This window comes from Ursus arctos, unplaced genomic scaffold (genome assembly GCF_023065955.2).
Source record: "Ursus arctos isolate Adak ecotype North America unplaced genomic scaffold, UrsArc2.0 scaffold_24, whole genome shotgun sequence".
Classification (NCBI taxonomy): domain Eukaryota; kingdom Metazoa; phylum Chordata; class Mammalia; order Carnivora; family Ursidae; genus Ursus; species Ursus arctos.
The window spans coordinates 44894982-44918389 of NW_026622919.1; the positions used below are offsets into that span (position 1 = coordinate 44894982).

General features: G+C 39.1%; 2 protein-coding genes across 2 annotated transcripts; both read right to left on the reverse strand.

Moving 5' to 3' along the window:
* Window positions 1-205: 205 nt before the first annotated feature.
* LOC113269190 (olfactory receptor 1A1-like) lies at window positions 206-1135 on the reverse strand. Its single transcript, XM_026517930.3, has one exon. It carries the CDS (start codon window positions 1133-1135, stop codon window positions 206-208), a length of 930 nt encoding a protein of 309 aa, XP_026373715.2.
* A 12253-nt stretch (window positions 1136-13388) lies between these two features.
* LOC113269191 (olfactory receptor 1A1-like) lies at window positions 13389-14318 on the reverse strand. Its single transcript, XM_026517931.3, has one exon. The coding sequence runs from the start codon at window positions 14316-14318 to the stop codon at window positions 13389-13391; it is 930 nt and encodes a 309-aa protein (XP_026373716.2).
* Window positions 14319-23408: the final 9090 nt, after the last annotated feature.

Here is a 23408-nt window from a genome sequence, read left to right on the forward strand (position 1 = left end):
TTGCTATAAAAGAAATAATAACATGTACATACCAACAATCTCAACAGGAAGTCTCATGAAACTGTTACAAGATTTCTAAGAAGAGGAATTCAGTGGCTGGAAAGCACTAAGGTGGCTCCTCGGAAGGGGAGGACATTGGGGCTGGATTTTCAAGTGCATACTAATTGGTGACTCCAATCGACTTTCCAATATGACCTCACATTGGTTATGAGGAGAGTCTCTTGCTGAAAAGTTTCCCCAGGGCAGCCTTCATGTCTCGGTTTCTCAGACTGTAGATGAAAGGATTTAACATTGGGGTCACTGCCATGTACATCACAGTTATCACTGCGTCCTTCAGGCTGTAACTAGACAGAGGGCGGAAATACATGCCCATGACTGTGCCATAATACAGAGAAACAACCGTGAGGTGGGAACCACAGGTGGAGAAGGCTTTGAGCACACCCTTGGTGGATGGAACCCGTAAGACTGTGGAAAAGACCTGGACATAAGAGAAGATGATGCATAGTAATGGCACAGAGAAAACACCAGCCCCTAGGTACATCATCTTCACATTAAAGTAGGTGTCAGAACAGGATAGTTTGAGTAAAGAAGCAATGTCACAGTAGAAGTTGGCTACTTCCTTGTTGCCACAGAAAGACAGACCAGCTGTGAGCAGAGTGTGGGGGAGGGCGTTGGCATTTCCAACCACCCAGGACCCAACAACTAGGAGGACACAAGTCCATGGCCTTATAATTGTTGTGTAATGAAGTGGGCGGCTGATGGCCACAGCACGGTCATATGCCATTGCAGCCAGCATATAGCTATCTGTGTTACCCAAGGCTAAGATGAAACACATCTGTGTTAGGCATCCTCCAAAGGAGATGGCTTTGCTGCCTAAGACATGGTTGGCCAGCATTTTAGGGATGGTTACAGAGGAGAAGAGGATGTCAACAAAGGAGAGATTGGCAAGGAAAAAGTACATGGGGTTGTGAAGGCGAATGTCAGAGTGAATGGCCAAGATGATGAGCAGGTTTCCAATCAATGTGATGGGGTAAATGAACAGGAAGAGGATGAAGAAGAAGTCTTCCTGTTGCTGCTCACCACTGACTCCCAGGAGAATGAAACCAAAGGTAAAAGACTGGTTGTCTCCTCTCATGGATCCTTCAGCAGAAAGGGGAGAGGAATCCAGAATTATTAGTAAAGTTCTAATGTATAATGATCTTCCTAAACCACCACATCTGGCTGCCTTGGTTGTGGTGTCTATACCTGGACTTACTGAGTTCCTAGATAGCCAATATGTGGCAGGGTAAATCCCTGTGGTCAGTGGGCCTAATTAACAATTCATGTCTACAAAGTGAGTAATCTTGAATCAGAGGTTCTTATCCACCCAAGCCCACATCATCACCCATATATGTAAGGTTTAATAATTTAACATATAATTCATATTCTATATGCTAGAAATTGTGTTAGGCTTTGTGGAAATCACAAATATGTGAAAATACAGTTAATTCATCCTTTTAGTTATGTATGATATAGTCTCTGCTCTGAAAGACTTTACAACACAACTGGGAAGCCAAAATTACACACTAATTTTATTACACATAAAAAAGAAAGGACAGTAATTTGATGTCTTTGAAAAAACTCTCCAGTGCAAAGGATGGTCAGTATAAGGGGCATCTGGGACACTTAGGTTTTTTTCCACTGACCAAAGTAAGAATGAGCCTAGACCCAGGAGGTAACAAGTGTCTGCTCTGGCATGAGAAGATTGTAAATCACAAGACCACTGGGGTTAGGTCATAGTAAAAGAAGATAAGTGAATTTACCTCCCTCATATCCAATTTTAAAGTAAAACATTCACCTTTGATAGGTTTCATCTCTATTCCAAACCCTTTAACATATGTAATCATAGTGTTTTTTTCTCTTCAAACTTCTCTTACCTTTTAAAATGATTTCCTTTGGTGACTCATCCAACTCCATCGTGGCTTCAACTACTGCTTAGGGGAGTCTCAGTTCTGTATTTGTAGGCTTGATTTCACATAATTCCATGTTCACTCATCCTGTCAACCTTTCTGAGCCAAGCCTATAGTCTGAACATTCAATCTAAGTAGATTGCAAGCTCTTTTAGCAGAAGAACCTATCTTGTCTATTTTTATCTCTTCCATTGAGATTATTGTGGAATATCGTTCATTTTATGTACCAATAAGTTTGCAGTTTATAGTTCTTGACTTACGTGAATGTTTATCATGGGTTTTCCACATACAGGATCCTACTTGGCACCATGACTTTGACCAGGTAATCCCTCACCTCTACATTCGATCCTGCTGATTCTTCATTTAAAATAATTTGTCCAGTACTTTTCTACTTATCGCCTCAGTGCTTTAGTTTGACCACCATCATTTTCTGCATGAAATCTTATAATGCTCCCTTAACTGCTTGACTACTGATTCCTTTTTCTTTGATCCATCGTTAGGCATACAGTGGTGATAGAGACTACTAAGATGCTCACCCAAATCTAAGTTGTTCTCTTCTTCCTGGACACTCAGCTTGACTACATTTCCCAAGTTCCCTTACATTGAGGTGTGGACATATGACTGAGTTCTAGGCAATCCACTCATGTGTTCCAGTTCTGGTCTTCCTCCACACTCTCTTTACCCTATTGTCAGCTGGATGAAATGAAGAGGAAGCTAAATGGGATGGTGGAGTCACATAGTGGAATGAGCCTGTGTCCCATGTTTTCAACATGTAGGAGAGCCACCATCCACTAGGAAGACACACTGGTACTGGGTTTATAGGAGAGAAACAAACTTTTATTCTTTTTAAACCATTACAGTTTGTTTTTGCAGTATTTACTAACATAGTCCAGGATATTCTAAGTAATTCACCAATTTTTCTAAAGAGATTTTACTCAATAATTAATTCAACCTGTATTTAATTCATTTACCATTTCTCAGTGTCTCCTATAGTGTATATGGGAATTGTATGCTAGGCACAGGGGATGTAGGTAAAATTATCATTCCCTCCACTATGATGTGCTTTTTCCAGCTCTGCACCTAAATGAGTTTGGTTTTGTCTCTTGTAATGGCTTTCCGTATGTTGACATGAAAACATAATGTTTCAAAGTTGAGAGGATTCTGTAAAACTGGAGGGCTCAGGGACTATGGTTAACTTATATGGTAAGGAAGTGTCATATTTTGAGTTGGAGCTCTTGGCATAATGGCAGGTTTAGCTGATGTCAGAAGGTCTCATTCCAATAAGAACACCTAGAAATTCTAGATAAATTATAAGTGTTTAAAATTTCATACGTAAATCTGAGAGAAAGAAATGGTGGTACGTAGGCATGAGACACAAAAGGAAAAGCAGGAGTTGTAAGCCTGAGATGATGCAATGGTGGCTCCTTGGGGATTCAGCCAGCAATGAGGCCCAAAATCTGGGGTCTGGAGAATTATTGCCCCTTGTACAAGAGATGTGGCTACAGAGCCATATGAAGAAAATTTAATTTGAGCCTTTTGCATGAAATGCTGGGAGCATTGTCCTATTTGTGAAAAGAGCGGTAGAACACATTTTGCTATGAAGAATTAGAAGGAAGGAACAAAATGGATAGAATTCACAGAGAATATGATTATCTACAAGATAAATCCACAAGCCTCTCTAGATGAATTAAGAGGCTTCAGTGTTTGTTTGATATAAATCAATATTAAAAGCTCAATACACATCTTACTCTTAAGTAAAAATATATTGTAAAGTATAATTCAAAAAATCATATTCCATTCCCAATAGCAACAGAAGTTTAAGGAACCTGGAAATAATTCTATCAAACAAGGTCCTTGACTGGATTCCAAAATTACAATACTTGACTGAACAACAACAAAATACTTTAAAAATGTGGAAATAAACAATGTTAATGGAGACTCACTGTTGTCATATTGTCAAGAGTGCTTGAACAACCATCTCTCCATACATAAAAGTAACATGAAACATGACGCCTAACGGATTGACTGTGAATAGTAAAACTTCACCAACTTTAGAAAACAATATGTTTATGATATCAGGGTAGGAATTGATTTCTTTTTTTTTAAAGATTTTATTTATTTATTTATTTGACAGAGATAGAGACAGCCAGAGAGAGAGAGAACACAAGCAGGGGGAGTGGGAGAGGAAGAAACAGGCTCATAGCAGAGGAGCCCGATGTGGGGCTCGATCCCAGAACGCCGGGATCACGCCCTGAGCTGAAGGCAGACGCTTTAACCGCTGCGCCACCCAGGTGCCCCAGGAATTGATTTCTTAATCCAGGCACAAATGCACAACATACCAGAGAAAACATATAAGAAGGAGAAAGACAAGCCATGGACTTGGAAGAGGTATATGCCACACACATCAATAAGGGATTAGTGTTCAGAACACAGAAGACTCCTACACATTATGAAGAAAAATAGCAAAAATCCAGTAGGAAGTAATGAGAGAGAAGGCTTGAATCAGCAGGTCATAGAAGGAGAAACTGGAATGGACAATAAGCAAAATAAAAGATATTTAACCAAATTAAAACAAAATTGAAATTTGCATCCTTCTTCATCTTGGAGCAAGTATAAATTCTGACAATCCCAAGAATTAGGGAGGAAATGGAAAAATTTGTATTATTGTTTGGAGAACAGTTGTTTCATATGTAGGAAATTCTTACACCTCTAATTAATTCAGCAACTTCAATTCTTTCTCTAGACTCTAGAGAAACTCTAACACTTGTGTTCAAGAAGACGTTCAGAGGATGTGTATTGTCATAGAAAAGCTTGCAAATGGATGTTATTTGTGCCATTTTCATATTAATAAATTCTATACAACAGTTTTGAATGTATTCATGCAGAATACTTTTTAAAAACCATAGTGCGATGTAAAAGGCAAGATCCTGGAAGACATGTGACATATTACACAGTATATGTAAGTTTTATTGCCTAAAATAATATACATGTATGTAATAAAAGCATAAATCCTGAATTGGAGTTAAATACCCATTCTAGAATAGCAGACTTTCTGGGGGAGAGTGGGAACAGTAAGATTTTGGGTGGGAACAAAGAGAGTTTCAAGTAAGTCTGTATTATTTATTTCCTTAAGAAATTTGGAGCAGATATGACATAATGTTCATATTTGTTCATAATTTTGTTAAGTCCATGTGATAAATTTTTGTTATGTTATTCTCTTTGTCTTTTTAATTTTTAACATCATATTAAAATTTAAACTTAACATAAGGATTTCACAGGCTTGGTGATAACTGGGTCCGGAGTGTGACCATTGATTTGGGTACTCAAGTTCAATTTCACTGAAGGTGGGAGATCAAGACAGTGTTGTATGTGAAGAGATTGAGAATAAGTGAAAGCTTATTTATGCTGCAAAGAGGGACCATTGGGAAAGTATATCATGCTGAGAGAGAAAGATGCAATGGAAAAGAAGATTCAGGTTTGAGAAAGTGAAGTGAAGTGGAAGCAAGTAGGTTTTGTTTTTAACACATTTGGCCAGTGTTATTTAATCATCCAGTGCTACCCCTTCCAGTTCATTCCTTTTGTGTACACCTGTTCTTTGACCCAAGGGTGATCTCAAGCCCCTTGACCTCTACATTGCATCTCAGGTAGCCATCTTAGCTCTGGCACTTTCATCCTTCCCCAGCCTGCACCCCATGGTCATGCACACTTCAAACAGAACCTTTACCCTAAGGCAATCTGTTCACGTGTTCACTTCCTTCTTCCTGCATGGTTGAAGCATCTTAGAAAAATCACACAAAATGGGACTAGAATTTATGGTGCTCAATTCCATTTGGCTCTTCAACAAGCTTTCCTCTCATTATCCATAGCAGTCCATCCAAATCTTTGCCACTATCCCCAAACCCACCATGCACCCTACATCAGCACTCTCCCAGACCTACCTGTCATGTCCTACTTCAATGAGAAATTCGAACCCATATGGGTACATTCCTTCACATTAACTCTGTGATAATAGGCATTCACATCTTTTGCTTAATGTAAATATAGATATTTGGACATATAAATAAAGTGACTGATCAATAGGGCAACATCTTGGAGTGTCAATTTGGTACACAGAGACAACCACAAGGAGTTAAAATTAGAAAGTGAAAGAATGTAAGAAAAGCAGCACCAGAAAAGGATGAAATTGGTATAATCACTGCAGGAACTAAAGAAGCAGGGAGCCCAAGGAGAGGGGTGCTGAGCAGTCAGGGACTGAGGACGTAGAAGCACAGAGCAAAACATTGGAGGTGATCATGGAGAGAGATGATTCTTGTAAAAGCCCAGGAGAAAGAGGTGACAGACAGTATCTTCTCCTCCCCAGAAGAGAAGCAGGACATGCATCAACATGAATGCCAGAGGCAGTGACAGCCTTGAGTTCCCTGGAAAGACACCAGGTTTGTAGGCAATGCTGGCCACTAATTATTCTTCCTGAGAAGTGTTTGTGCTCTGAGAATTCCAGCATATAATGGTGCTGAGGACAGTGTTTCAGGATACATGAGACAAAATGCCTCTCCCTGGCATCAGTGGTAGCAGACAAGGCCAATAAAGTCCTCCGAGTGCTTAGAGTATCCCCGATAGTTCAGGCCATCAGTGCTTTGACAATGAAGTAACATAATTTTCTGAAGGGGCCTCTTAGCCAGCATCCTTGAGGGTGGGCGTACAAGGTGGCTCTGTAGCTCCTCTATGAGACGATGGACTCTTGCAAGTACACACACACACACGCACACACAATTTCAGGAGTCAGAAAAGGCTCAGACCTGACAAAACCAAATCAGAACACCTTTCTGATCCTATTTTCATAGATAAGAGCACACAGATATTTATTGTCAGAAGGGGAGCATTCTCTCCGACTCTCTTTCTTCTCTCCCTGTCTCCCTTTTGCTTACTTTATTTAGAGAACTTGGTTTCTGGTTTCAAGCCAAGATGTGAGTCTAAGTTTTGCTACTACCTCTTTGTGTGACTTTAGGCAATTCAGTTCAGCAATTTTCATCTAAATAAAGTGACAAAAATAATTCTTACCTCCAGGAGCTTTGTAAGGGGTAAAGGAGGTAATGCAGGTAGTTTAGTTGCTGGCTCTCTATCCTTTGATGTTGCTGTCATAAAGAGTGTTCTTTAACACTTACAGCTTGGACTGGAGAAACAGCTCAGATGCTGTTTAAAAAGCTCCTGTCTGTGTGGCCTTCACTCCTTTTCCACAAATGGGGAGTTTACAGCCAGCTGGGCTAGTATCTGTTAGAATTCCTTTTTGGAGGCAGGTATGCTGGAGCAAATTCCAGTAGTCCTGCAGAATGGGTCTCGTGCTCTGTTCCTGTGGCAGAGGTGACAGGATGGGGATAGTTTGGAAAGAGGAATGCTGAATTTCCCAACCATGGAGCAACAGAGGCAGAAGGAGCTGCCCTAGATGGGGCCTGAAGATAAGGAGTCCTGTTTCCTCCTCAATGAAGTAGAGTGCATTGTAGCATAGAGAAAATAGTGACTTATTCACCAGGTTATAAGTACTGAAACATGACTATCCCTTGTACTTATTCAGGCCGAAGTCAGAGCAATTGTTGAGATCTATTGGCATACTCTTATAGCTGTGTCCTAAGGGCACTCATTATTTCTCAAGAGTAATAGATCCCAGAGTTCTCTAGAAGGAAAGATGGACGAGAAGGTTTCTATGGGAGTATGTCTTCAGGGTCCATGTCCTCGGCTGCCCTATTCTAGCCTCTTTGTTGGAATGTGGACCCCTCTCCTCTGGTGTTCACCACAAGCTTGGGAACCACTCCTTGGGATACAAGGACTGTACTGCCATTGAGCTTCTGGTCATTCTTCCAGGCTATGCTGAATCCTTTCTGGTGTTAAGTGTGATAAGGAAAATAACTATAATTTATTTTACCTCTAGCATTTGACTTGAGGAAGATTAAGGTAGGAGTTATACTTTCTTGGTTTTAGCATGGTGATGGTAGTTCTCTTAGTTTCTTAGATTCATAGAGATAGAACGGACTTAGATGTTAACTAGTGTACTTCCTGTACGTGTCACCTTTATAACAGCCCCCATTAATGGTCATTATCCTATAACGTAGCACTTCCTATGCTGAGAGGTCATTTTCTTTTTGTAAGAAGCCATAGTGAGGACTTCAAGCTCTGGCTGTGTGTCCATCCAGGCTCTGCCTCTTATGGGCTATAACTAACCTTGGACAGTTGTTTAATGTGCTTACTCATTTCTAAAATAGAAATTTAAAAAATGATAAAGTCTCATAAACTTGTTATGAGAATCCAATGAATTAACATCTGGAAAGTTCTTAAAACAGAGCCTTGCACATAGTTAGTACTTAGTAAATGTTAACTATTATTTTATTAGCTCCTATTCTACTTTTATAATTGTTGGAGAACTCTATAACAAAGTCATCTATCAGACTATGCACATGGTAGATGGTAAACATTTGTTGGATTCCTTTTTCTTCTAGATATGATTCCAGTTATACATCCTACTTGCCTTGTTCTTACTTCCCCAGTGTCCAGGACATGGGCTACCAGACATGGATAAGATGACTTCCCATGATAATATTTTCTTCTTAGTCATCATATTTGTTTTTGGCATCTTCTCAGAATTACTTGCTGCATCCAAGTTTTATTTACTGTGTGTCCATTAGGGGTAAGGAATTGTGCAATGATATATGTGAGACCTATGAAGAAAATTATGCTTTAACACTCAAACATTTGCAAATATTTTTGGTAGAGAGTGACTACAGCTTTCAGAACTTATCAAGGAAATCTCTGATCTTCTCCTTCCCCCCAAGAAGAAAAATTTCTGGGTGGTGAAGGGACTAAATTTAATTTTCTGTTGGTGAATTCCAGGCTTGGTTAAATCCCTTTTGTTTAAATACATATTTTTAAAAAACTCTATGTAATATATTTGCAGAGTAGAGAAATGGAGCAACATCATAAGTACTTGGAAGAAGAAATGATATTTGAAAGCAATTTAAGAAAGGAAAGGAAAATTTTTTAAAGATTTATTTATTTATTTATTTTAGAGAAAGAGAGCAAGAGAGAGAGCAAGCATGAGTGGGGGGAGGGGCAGAGGGAGAAAATCTTCAGGCAGACTCCCCACTGAGCATGGAGACCAATGTAGGGCTCAATTCCATGACCCATAAGATCATGACCTGAGCTGAAACTAAAACTCAGATGTTTAACAGCTTAACCGACAGAGCCACCCAGGCACCCTGGGAAAAGTTTTTCAGGAACTTTTTTTTTCATATTTTTTAATACAACAAGAAAAGAAGAGATGTATAAAACAGAAACAAATTTAAATGAAAATGAAATTGACCTTGAAATTGCAGACAGAAATGAATAAAGACAACAAATTTTTATTGACATTTTAGGTGGAATTGGCATCATAAAATTAAATTCATAAGCAAAGTAAGAGGAAAAAAATTTCTTTCATAAAAGGAAACCCCCAAAAAGCTATCATCAGATTTCTCAGCAGAGACCTTGGAGACCAGGAGAGAATGTAATGATATATTCAATAAGATGGCTTTGTAAATACTTAAGTATCAAAACTACTCTAAATATAATGGATTCTCAAATCCAAAAGTGTAGAGTGATTGGGAGATCAAAAAACAAACAAACAAACACAACTATATGCTGCCTTCAGAGACTCACTTTAGTTTTAAGGACACACATAGGTTCAAAGTGAAGGGATGGAAAAGATATTCTATGCAGGTGGAAACCAAATAAATGCATGGGTAGCTATACTTTTACAGAAATATAGTCTTTAAGCCAAAAATGCTAATAAGAGACAAAGGTCACTGTATAACGATGAGGAAGATCATTACAAAGATACAGTAAATGTAAATATATATGCACCAACATTGGAGCACCTAAACATGTCGAGCAAATACTAACAGATCTGAAGAGAGAAATAGACCACTATACAATAATGGTACGGAATTTCAGTACCCCACTTTCAACAATGGGTAGATTATCCAGACAGAAAATCAACGAAGAAATTTTGGACTCGATGAAGACATACAGATGGCCAACAGACACATGAAAAGATGCACAACATCACTAATCATCAGGGAAATGCAAATCAAAACTACAATGAGCTATCACCTCATACCTGGCAGAATGGCTAAAATCAAAAACACAAGAAACAAGTGTTGGTGAGGATTCAGAGACCAAGGAACACTTGTGCACTGTTGGTGGGAATGCAACGCAGTGCAACCACTTTGGAAAACAGTATGGAGGTTCCTCGAAAAAGTAAAAATAGAAATACCATATGATCCAGTAATTCCACCACTGGGTATTTACCGAAATAATACAAAAATGCAAATTAAAAAATATATATGTACCCCTATGTTTATTGCATCATTTTTTACAATAGCCAAATTAGGGAAGCAAGCCAAGTGTCCATCATAGATGAATGGATAAGAAAGATGTGGTGTATATATATATATATACACATATCTAAGTGATACATGTATATACATGCACACATAATGGAATATTACACAGCCATAAAAAGGAAGAGATTGGGCCATTTGAGACAACACGGATGGACCTAGAAAGTCTTATGCTAAGTGAAATAAGTCAGACACAGAAAGAAAATACCATATGATTTCATTCTTATGTGGAGCTTGAGAAACAAACAAACCAAAAATCAGACTCTTAACTATAGAGAACAAACTGATGGTTAGCAGAGGGGAGGTGAGTGGGGGGATGGGTTAAATAGGTGATGGGGATTAAGAGTACACTTATGATGAACACTGAGTAATGTAAAGAATTGTTGGATCACTAAATTGTACACTTGAAACTAATATAACACTCTTTGTTAAGTATACTGGAATTAAAAAACAAACCAACTTTGGACTTGAACCACACTTTAGACCAAGTGTACCTAACAGACATATACAGAACATTTCAACAGCAATAGAATACTCGTTCTTCTCAAGTGCATGTGGAAAATTCTCCAGGATAAATCATATGATGTGTCACAAAATAAGTCTTGAAAATTAAAACAAACAAACAAAAACATCTTATCAAGCATTTTTCTGACCTCAGTAACATGAAACCAGAAGTTGATAATGGAAGAAAAGCTTGAAAATGTGCAAATATGTAAAATGTAAACTGCACATTCTGAATAACCAAAGGGTTGAATAAGAAGTCAAAATGGAAGTTAAAAAATATTGGAAATGAGTGGAAATAGAAGCACAATATACCAAGACCTGTGGGATGCTGCAAAAGGATTTGTAGATGGAATTTACAGCAATAAAACATTAAGAGAAAATAAAAATTTCAAGTAAACAACCTAATTTTATACTTCATGGAACAACAACAACAAAAAAGGAATATATTAAGCCTACAGTTAGCAGGAGGAAAGAAACAACAAAGATCAGAGCAGAAATAAATGAAATAAAGACCAAAAAACAATAGAAGACCAGTGAAAGAAGGGTTGGTTTTATGAAGAGATGAGCAATAAAGCTGGAGAAAAAAGGAAAATGAAACGTGAAAATAATTTTGATAATGTATTTAATTCAACCCAATATGTCCAAATTATTGCCATTTCAACATACAATCAGTATTTTAAAATATTATTGATATTTCATCATCAGCAAAATCCACAGTGTAATTTACATTTACAACACATTTCAATTTAGACTAGCACAGTTCAAGAGTTCTAGAGTCACATATACCTAAAGGTTAAATATTTACGAATAGCTGTAGGTTCATAATGACACTGATTGCACAGTGGTAAAAGCCCCTATGTTTAGGCTTTTACTGACTCATGGGCAGTGGCCAATTGCCTAGATATATGGCCCCGCAGAAGGACAATAGAAAGCTGTCCTATTAAAAAGATCTTCATGTAAGGCACAACACTATAGTAATCACTGTGGGAATTTAAGGAATGCATTAAAGTAGGACATGTTGAAAGCTCATCAGAAGAACTCACTTCCAAGTTTGGAAGGAGATTGGAATGGGCAAGTAGATATCCTGAAGTGCTCACTTGAGGTGGCCACCTGTGTCTATGAAATGAGGGACGTAGAGTCCTGCAATAATGTAGAGGTGGCCTGAATCTAGACATATTTCTCTTGTACTTTGTGAGGCACAAAATGCCAATAAGAGCTGTTCCGTCTGCTAGCAAAGGAGACAGAGACTACAGATGGCTCCACAGCATATTACCTGTGGGGAAAGCCCTGACTTCACCTGGCAAGTGAGACTGTGGCAAGTGGTAGCCCTGGGGGCCAATGGTTGGGTCCTAACAGGACTAGACACTCTGGACCAGGCTTTCCTTAGTCAGTGGTAGATGCAAAATCTCAGAGTGCTGTAAAAGAACCAGAGCAGGAGCTATTGCACCATTTTGGGTGGTTGTCCATCATTTCTTCATAGCAAGTAGCACATTTTACAGCACATAATGTCCAACAATAAGCAGAGAGATATCCCCCTTAGAGTATTAGCTTGATAGAGAATTAGAACTGGCAATTAAAGCATTGGTTGTCAGAAATGGGTGGAGATAATGTATGAAGGGCTGGCTTCCCAAGTGTACTCACACTCAACATGAACATGAGTAGGGCTACCAGAGTGTCATACTTTTTTCCGGTGGATCTGGGGAACAGGTGGTGAGGAAGGTTGTTCTGTGACAGTCCAGTTTTTGCCACTGGTATAATGATTATATTTTTTTCTTTCTTCCCACATTACCTTGACTTTTTCACCCTACTTGTTGCAGTGGTTATAGAACCAGGGCTACAATTACAGGGGCTGGATGCAGGGATGATTCCTGGGCAAGAAACTGTAACTATGTTTTTAATCTTAATTTAAGATTCCTTAATTTAAGATTCCAGAATTCCTGAGGGTATGATAGGGTGGATTGTACTTTGATCCAATCTAGTGAAGTTGGTTGCCTAGTGGTCAGGATAGCACACTAGATCTGTACTTATGTAACCTTGCCTTATCTGAATAAAGTGGACTGATGGGGAGGGACTTGTTAGACTGGAATTGCTGCCTACAAAATGGACCAGTACAGAGGCTAAACATATTGCCCCTTCCAAAGGTGGAACTGTTAGGGTAAAGGTGAGAAGATGGAATAGGTGAGGTTAAGAGAATGAATAAATGAATTACATAATGAGGGAATTCAATATTACATAAAAACCAGAGAGAGACTCCTAACAAAAAGTGACATTCAGAGATAATATTGACTCTTACTCAATTATACCTGATGTCTGAAAGGGTGAAGCTACATATTGCTGACACCACTTCTACTCTGGAACCTGACAAAATCAAATGGAAGCCTGAAGACTTGAGTGGCTTTGCCCTGGGAGAAAAAGGTGGCTTCCTGGAGGGGGAGGACATTGGGGCTGGATTTTCAAGTGCATCTTAATAGGTGACTCCAATGAACTCTCCAATATGACCTCACATTGGTTATGAGGAGAGTCTCTTGCTGAAGAGTTTCCCCAGGGCAGCCTTCATGTCTCGGTTTCTCAGACTGTAGATGAAAGGATTTAACATTGGGGTCACTGCTATGTACATCACAGTTATCACTGCATCCTTCAGGCTGTAACTAGACAGAGGGCGGAAATACATGCCCATGACTGTGCCATAATACAGAGAAACAACCGTGAGGTGGGAACCACAGGTGGAGAAGGCTTTGAGCACACCCTTGGTGGATGGAACCCGTAAGACTGTGGAAAAGACCCGGACATAAGAGAAGATGATGCATAGTAATGGCACAGAGAAAACACCAGCCCCTAGGTACATCATCTTCACATTAAAGTAGGTGTCAGAACAGGATAGTTTGAGTAAAGAAGCAATGTCACAGTAGAAGTTGGCTACTTCCTTGTTGCCACAGAAAGACAGACCAGCTGTGAGCAGAGTGTGGGGGAGGGCGTTGGCATTTCCAACCACCCAGGACCCAACAACTAGGAGGACACAAGTCCATGGCCTTATAATTGTTGTGTAATGAAGTGGGCGGCTGATGGCCACAGCACGGTCATATGCCATTGCAGCCAGGATATAGCTATCTGTGTTAGCCATGCCAATCATGAAATACATCTGTGTTAGGCATCCTCCAAAGGAGATGGCTTTGCTGCCTAAGACATGGTTGGCCAGCATTTTAGGGATGGTTACAGAGGAGAAGAGGATGTCAACAAAGGAGAGATTGGCAAGGAAAAAGTACATGGGGTTGTGAAGGCGAATGTCAGAGTGAATGGCCAAGATGATGAGCAGGTTTCCAATCAATGTGATGGGGTAAATGAACAGGAAGAGGACGAAGAAGAAGTCTTCCTGTTGCTGCTCACCACTGACTCCCAGGAGAATGAAACCAAAGGTAAAAGACTGGTTGTCTCCTCTCATCCTCTCATGGATCCTTCAGCAGAAAGAGGAGAGGAATCCAGAATTATTAGTAAAGTTATTGTGTGTAATGGTCTTCCTAAACTACCACTTTTGACCCCTGTGGTTGACCCCTATACTTAGGTGTGCTAAATCCAATAAATTGCAGGGGAAATCCCTGTTTGTCAGTGAACTTAATTTCCATGTGCTAGAAACTTTGTTAGGCTTTGTGGAAAAATTATAAATATGTGAAAAACAGTTTATTTATCCATTTAGTCATATATGATATAGCCTCTGCTCTGTAGCACCTTACAACTTAATGGAGATGGCAGAATTGCATGTAATTTTATTACATGTGGAAATGAAAGGACAGTGTTTTGAAGTCTGTGAAAAAAGCTCTCCAGTGGAAGGAGTGGTTAGTACAAGAGCACCGTGAACATAGAAATTGTTCCACTGACCAGACTGAGAATGAACCCGGAGCCAGGAATTAACTAGTGTCTGTCTGAACTGGCACGGAAGATTGTAAATTTTAAGGCTACTGGGCTTAGGTTGTAGCAAAAGAAGAATTGGGTGTTTACTCTTCAGGTATCCAATTCTGAAAGTAGACATTCACTACTTCCTTCAATAGGTTTCAACTTTATTCCAAACACTTAAATTTATGGAATCATAGTATTTTTCTCTTCTCTCCACTTACCTTTTTTTTTTTTTTTAAATTATTTCCTCTGGTGACTCATCGAATTCCATTGTGGCTTCATCTCCTGCTTAGTAGACTCTAGGTCTCTCTGTGTAGACTAGATCTTTTCTTCTCATTTCCATGAACAGTCATCCTGCCAACATGTCTGACTGAACCTCATCCTCTGCACATCATTCCTGAGTAGACAACAAGATACTTGAGAAAGAGAACCATACTTTGTTTATTGTTAATCTCCCTGACAGAGATTATTTGGAATATTAGTTTATGCACCAATACATTTGTACTCAATAGTTGGAATATAACCAGGTTTATTTCATGGCTTCTCACAAAGAGAATGCTACCAGGCATTGTCACTTAGGTTATCCCTCACCTCTACATCTGATCTTGTTGATTATTCATTTAAATAATTGATACATAAGTTTTCTACTTATTGTTTCAGTGCTTTAGCTTTGACCACCATCAGTTCCTACCTGAAATATTGTCGTGCTCCCTTAATTGATTCTCAACTGAAGAAGGTTCCCTCCTTTCATCCACCTGGACTCTGAGGCATACTAATTGTGTCAGAGACTTCTAGAATATTACCCAGATCCACTTTGTTCTCTTCCTCCTGGACACTGAGCTAGATTACTTATCCCAGCCTCCCTTGCACTGAAGTGTGGCATGTGACTGAGTTCTAGCCAATCCATATGTTCCAGTTCTGCTCTTCCTCCAAATTCTCTGTCTCCCTGGGCCCACTGGATGCAAATGGCCAGAAGGCTGAAGGGGATGGTGGAATCACATGGTGGAATGAGCCTGCGTCTCCAGTACTCTTCATTCGGGAAAGCCACTCACCACCAAGCACACCCACTAGCACCACTATATAATAGAAAGAATTTTATTTTGTTTAAACTGTTACATATTTTGCATGTATTTGTTACTGTAGTGCAGGATATACTAAGTAATTCACTAAGTTTTCTGTTTTTTTTTTAAAGATTTTATTTATTTGAGAGAGAGGGAGAGTGTGTGCGTGTGTGTGTGTGTGTGCATGAGCACGAGCAGGGGCACAGAGGGGCAGAAGAAGAGGGAGAAGCAGACTCCCTGCTGAGCAGGGAGCCAGACACTGGGCTCAATCCCAGGACCCAGGGATCATGACCTGAGCCAAAGGCAGATGCTTAACTGACTGAGCCACCCAGGTGCCCCAGTACTTCATTAAGTTTTCTAAAGAGATCCTGACTCAATAATTAAATATATCAGGAATTAATTTAATTACCAAATCTCAGTGTCTCCTGTAGTACACATTGAAATTATATGATAAGGAAGGGGAAACAGGTAAAAATTATCTTCCCCGAAAAATGATACTTTTTTTCATTTCTTCACCTAAATGAATTTGATTTTCTCTCTTATATGCCCTTTACCCTGTGTACACAGAATGATTTTATTTCAGAGTTGGGAGGGTTCAATAAATGGATGGCTCAGAAACTATGGTTACCTGAAATGGTAGAGAAGTATAGTATTAGAGAGACACTGTGTTGGCAACATGACAGATTTAGCTGATGTTGAGAGGTCACATCCCTATTAAAACACATAGACAACCTATACTAATTATTAAGGAAAAGAAAAAACATATAGCCAAATCTAAGGGAAAGAAATGGTATTACAGAAGTAAAGAAAGGAAAAGAACTTAGAGCAGGAGTTGTGGGCCGGAGATGATGCTGTGGTGCCCCTGGGAGATGTGGCCACTTATCCTTATACAGCAGGGAATTTATATTGAGCCTTCAGCATAAACTTGAAGTGTGGTCCTATTTGTGAAGAGAACACTAGAGGAAAATTTTGCCATATAAAAATTTAAGAGAAAGAACAAAATGGAAAGAATTCACAGAAAATATGATTGTCTACAGAAGAAATCCATGAGAGACTCCCCATACAAACTACGAAGTTTCAGGGAATTTATTTGATATAAGTCAATGTTGAAAAATCAATACTGTTGGTACACTTTAAAAATACATTGCAAAATATTATTTTAAAAAAGATTACTATTCCTAATATGAACAGAAAATTTAAGGAATCTAGAAATAATTCTAACAAATAAGGTCCAAGTTGGGATTCAAAAATTACAAAACTTTGGTGAAGGAAAAGAAGAATATCATAAAAAATGTAGACGTAAGCAATGTTTATGGAGACTCAATATTTTAAAGATGTCAATTCTGCTCTATTAATCAATGATTTGTTGCAATTCCTGTCAAAACACCACAGATTTCTTTTAACAATGGACCTTGGTAAAATGACCAAACAATTCATGCAGGAGAACAAAGAGCGAAGAAGACCCGAGACAACTAGAGAAAAAACATAAGGAGAGAGGAATGCTGTATAGGTATGGAAATTATTTCCCCTGGTACTTCAAAGATTTACTTATTTTTGAGAGAGAGAGAGAGTGGGCAAAGGGACAGAGGGAGCGAGTCTTCAAGCAGACTCCCCACTGAGCGTGGAATCTGGCACAGAGGTCAGTCTCACAACCCATGAGATCATGACCTGAGCTGAAACCAAGAGTCAGACGCTTAACTGATTGAGCCACCCAGCATCCCACCCCTGGTACTTCATATAGTGGATTAGCTCTGGCATAGGGACTGACAAATAAATCTATGTAACAGACCAGAAAGCTTAGAAACAGACCAAGTATTTCTTAGCAATTTGTAGATGACATGGTTGGTTCAGAATGAGGCAAGGAGTGGTTGGGCTGACTGTTGGTAAAGAGCACTGGGACAACCAGGTGTCGTACATAACAAATAACATGGAAAATGAGTCCTAATGGATTGATTGCGGAAAGTAAAACTTCACCAACTTTAGAGAAATTTGTTTATGATATCAGTGTAGGAATTGATTTCTTAATCCAGCACAAAATGTTCAACATATGAGAGAATATGTAAAATTTGACAACCTTAAACTTAAAACATTTGTATGAAACAGACACCATAAAGAACAAAGAAAGACAAGTCATGGACTGGGAGAGGTATATGCTGCACACACATCAATAAGGGATTAGTGTTCAGAACACAGAAGACTCCTTTACACTATGAAGAAAAGAGCAAAAACGCAGTAAGAAGTAATGGGAGAGAAGGCTTGAATCAGCAGGTCATAGAAGGAGAAACTGGAATGGACAATAACCAAAATAAAAGATGTTCAACCAAATTAAATAAAATTCAATTACTCTCCTTTGTCATGGAGCAACCCTAAAGTCTGACAATTCGAACTGTTAAGAAAGAAAAATTCATTTTATCATTTGGAGAATAGTTATCCCATATCTAAGAAAACTGATAACTCTTACACCTCTAGTTGACTAGCACTTCCAATTCTTGATTAGGTCTTAGAGGATTATGTGTTCAAGAATATATTTGTATATTGTCAGACAGAAAATGTAGTTATGGATAAGTTATTTACAACATTTGCTTTTTTAAAAAAAGATTTAATTTTGTTTATTGAGAGAGAGAGAGAGCAAGAGTTGGAGGAGAGGCAGAGGAAGAAGCAGACTTCATGCTGAGCAGGGAGCCTGGCATGGGGCTCGATCCCAGGACTCTGAGATCATGACCTGAGCTGAAAGCAGGTGCTTAACCAACTGAGCCACCCAGGTGCCCCTACAGCATTTGCTTATTAATGTTCAACAGCTGAACTAAACGTATTCTCATGAATCAATTTTTTAAATTGAAATGACATTTCTTTTTTTAAATTTATTTATTTTAGAGATGGAGAGAGAAAGCCTGCACAGGAGGAAAGAGCAGTGGGAGAGGGACAAGCAGACTCCACACTGGGTATGGAGTCTGACACTGGGCTTGATCCCACAACACTGAGATCATGACCTGAGCTGAAATCAAGAGTTGGACACCTAACCAACTGAGCCACCCAGGTGCCCTGCATGGAACAATTTTTTAAAACCACAATGTGGTGGAAAGAAAACAAGTCATTATAAGATATTTGGTGTATCACACCATATATGTAAATTTTAACACATAAAATAATACATGCATATACAGGTAAAGTACATACATCCTGAATGGGAACATATTACCCATTGTTGAACAGCAGTTATTTCTGACGTGAGAGGGATAATATTTCCTCATATTTGCCGTGGACATCATTTCCATACACCCACTCTCATCCTTTTAATTTTTCTCAAAGACTCAGAACAAAAGTGTCCATGCATCCCATATACTCACATTCTTATTCTCTTCTGTTTCCTCAGTTATATTGCTCCACCATTCTTTCAGAGGCAGTATTTGCTCTTTGCAGGATTTCCTTCAACACCAGCTGTTTCCCATTAACCATTAAACATATTACAGTCTGTTTAGTCATTCAGTGAATGTTCCTCAATCTTGTAACTTTCTAGCTACCATTCCATTTCTTATCTATGTTATTCCTTTCTCAGGCAGCCTTCTTTACAGAGACATCTGCTTACTGGACCCCAAATTATATTTATACTATAAAAATGTGATTGTACACATGTCTTCAAATAACTCACTCTTTAGCGTAACCTAACAGATAAAGTCCAATTTTCTTATCGTGGAGAAAATGTCAAAAACAAAGTACTTATACATTTGAGGAATACTTCAGGGCAAATCGGTTGTATATCTTTATTAGGAGCACCAGACTAAAGCAGGAAAATCAGTCCGGAAAAGATGCTTGGGTTCATACGTGGAGGATTTTGAACTAATGCAAACACTTAGTTCTCTATTCATTGGGAGGTAGGATTTGTATAGTGGATGTAGGTTAAATAACTCTTTGTAATAATAGGCATATACATCTTTTGCTTAATGTAAATATAGATATTTGGACATATAAATAAAGTGACTGATCAATAGGGCAACATCTTGGAGTGTCAATCTGGTACACAGAGACAACCACAAGGAGTTAAAATTTGAAAGTGAAAGAATCTAAGAAAAGAAGCACCAGAAAAGGATGAAATTGGTATAATCACTGCAGGAACTAAAGAAGCAGGGAGCCCAAGGAGAGGGGTGCTGAGCAGTCAGGGACTGAGGACGTAGAAGCACAGAGCAAAACATTGGAGGTGATCATGGAGAGAGATGATTCTTGCAAAAGCCCAAGAGAAAGAGGTGACAGACAGTATCTTCTCCTCCCCAGAAGAGAAGCAGGACATGCATCAACATGAATGCCAGAGGCAGTGACAGCCTTGAGTTCCCTGGAAAGACACCAGGTTTGTAGGCAATGCTGGCCACTAATTATTCTTCCTGGGAAGTGTTTGTGCTCTGAGAATTCCAGCATATGATGGTGCTGAGGACAGTCTTGCAGGATACACGAAACAAAATGCCTCTCCCTGGCATCAGTGGTAGCAGACAAGGCCAATAAATTCCTCCGAGTGCTTAGAGTATCCCTGATAGTTCAGGCCATCAGTGCTTTGACAATGAAGTAACATAATTTTCTGAAGGGGCCTCTTAGCCGACATCCTTGAGTGTGGATGTACAAGGTGGCTCTGTAGCTCCTCTATGAGACAATGGACTCTTGCAAGCACACACACACACACACACACACACACACACACACACACACACACACACTTTCAGGAGTCAGAAAAGGCTCAGACCTGAGAAAACCAACAGAAACCCTTCTTCCTGATCCTATTTTCATGGACAAGAGCCCATAGGTAACCACTGCCAGAAGAGGAGGGATTCCTGCCTACCACGCCCCAACTTTCTCCCTTGTCCACCAAATCTTGAGAGTCTAATTCTGGAGCCAAGGTGTGAGTCCTACCTCTCTGTGTGAATTTAGGCAACTCAATTCACCATTTTTTCATCTGATAAAATGACAAAATAATTCTCCTTACCTCTGGGAGTTTTGTGAGTGTCAAAGGAGATAACACAGGTAGTGCAGTTGTTGGCTCTGTATCCTTTGATGTCACTGTCATAAAGACTCTTCAACATTTACAGGAGTTGGGCTCTCCACCGAGGAGACAGCTCAGATGCTGTCAGAAAGGGTCTTGAGCTTGTGGCCTTCACTCCTTTTCCACAAATGGGGAGTTTACAGCCAGCATCTAGTGTTCGTTAGCATTCATTTTGGGGAGCAGGTATGCTGGATTGTGAACCTTCTGTTCATGGGGGTGGAGAAGGGCTGGAATGTCTTGTAAAGAGGAGCCCCTAGCCTCCCATGTGTGGACAAAAAAGGTAGCAGGAGCTGTTCTGGATGGAGCCTGAAGATGAGGACTCTGGTTTCCTCTTCAAAGAGGAAGGGTATGTGATAGCATCAGAAAATTGTGAATATTCACCAGGTTATAATGTTTTGAACAATGACTCCCCAAGGTGTTCATTCAGGCCCAAATCCGAGTAATGGTTGAGACCTGTTGACACACCCCTATACTTGTCTCCTGAGAGGGCACAGTGGCTCTCAAGGGTAATCTTTCCCACAGCTCTCTTCTAGAGGAAGGATAGGTAAGATGGCATCAGACAGAATGTGTCTCTATGGCCCAAGCCCTGGGCTGACTTATTCTAGCCTCTTTGTTGAAATGTGGGCCCTTCTGCAGTTCAACACAAACTGGGAACCACCCCTTGAGATACAAAGATTGTGCTACAGCTGGTCATTCCTCCTGGTCATTCTCCCAGGCTACTCTGGCAATTTTGTGGTGTTAAGTGTGCAAGGAAAAAGAATTCTGTTTCATCTTTCCTCTAGGATTTGACTTGAGGAGAATTATTTTAGGTGCTATACTTTCTTTACCTGGCATGCGGATGGCATTCATAGAGATGGATGGTACTTAGATGTTTCTCTAGTCTGCTTCATGTATGTGTCACCTTTATAACAGGTCTGCTTAATGGTAATTATCCTATGACTTAGCACCCTCTGTGGCGGAGAGGTCACTTCCTTTCTTAGAAGGCTGTGGTGAAGACTGAGCTCTGGCCAGGTACCCATCCAGGCTCTGTCTCTTACTGGCTATAACTGCCCTCGGACAGTTATTCAACAGACTTTCTCACCTTTAAAATAGGAGTACCACTACTGCTAATACTACCCTACAATACTACTAATATGCTCATAAAGTTTCTATGAGGATCAAATGAATTAATATCTTAAGTGTCTTTAGGAGAAACTAGCAGATAGTACTTAGATAAGAGGCCCAGTCAGTGCTGTTATTTTATTAACTCCTGATCTACTCCTGTAGTTGTTGGACACATCTTTAAATCTTCCATCAGACTGTGCACATCTACCACAGATGTTAATACAACACTGTTTCACCACACTTTGCTCTAGACATGTTTCAAGTCACATCATTCAATGATGTGCCTGTTGTTATGTTCCAGTGTCCAGGACTTGGGATCCTCAGACTCGGATACTATGACATGTCATGATAATATTTCTTCCTAGAAATCACATTTTGATGTGGACTGCCTTTCCAGATGCTCTGGCTACTTCCACATTTTGATTACTGGGAATCCATTAGAGGCAAGGGATTATACAATGGTATTGGAGAGAACTATAAAGAAAATGATATTTTATACTAAAATATTTGCAGATATTAACTGTGGACAGTGACTACAGCTTTTATTAACTTACCAAAGAATCTTTGACGATCTCCTCCCCACAAAGAGAAAAACCTCTGGATGGTGAAAGAGGCTAAATTGAGTTGTCTGTTGGCAAATCCAGGCTTGAGTAAATCTCTTCTCATTTAAACATTTTTTTAAAGGAATGATTTATGAAATGTATTTGCAGAGTAAGAAAGACAGCATCATTTTACATACTGCAAGAAGAACGTATACCTACAAACAGTGTAAGAAAGAAAATTTTTATAAATTATTTTTTTCATGTTAAGACATAAAAAAATGTAGTATAAATCAGAAACAAATTTAGATGAAAATGAAACTGATATGGAAACAGCAGGCAGAAATGATTAAGAAACAAAAAAATAAGATTTTAATTGACTTTTTAGGCAGAATTGACATCAGACAAAAAATTAATAATGTGGAGAACAGTCTTCAGAAGTCCTTCCAGATGAAGAATAAAAAAAAGGTTTAAAACAATAAGTAAATTAGCTGGAATTAAAATAAATACTTAAAATGAGAAACAGAGTTTAAAACAATAAAAGGAAGAGAAATGTTGGGTGTTGTAAAGAATGTGGAACTCTGATTTAAGAATAATGGTTGTTCCAGAGGGAGGAAAACCCAATAATGGAACAAAAGCAACACTTAAGGTTGCAGCAAAATATAAAATTGTAGAGAACCCAAAGTGACATTCTAACCATACTCTGGAGAATATTAATGACAATATCCCTAGATGTATCCTAGTGATATTTTTTTTTTATGGGAATAACATTTTTTTTTGAAATAAAAATTTCAGTGCCAGGGAGTAACAGATTTCTTAAAAAGAAAGAGAAGTTCAAACTTGCTTCAGACTTCTCCCTACGACACACTGATGGCATCAAACACTGAAGTATTACCAGAGTTTTAGGATAA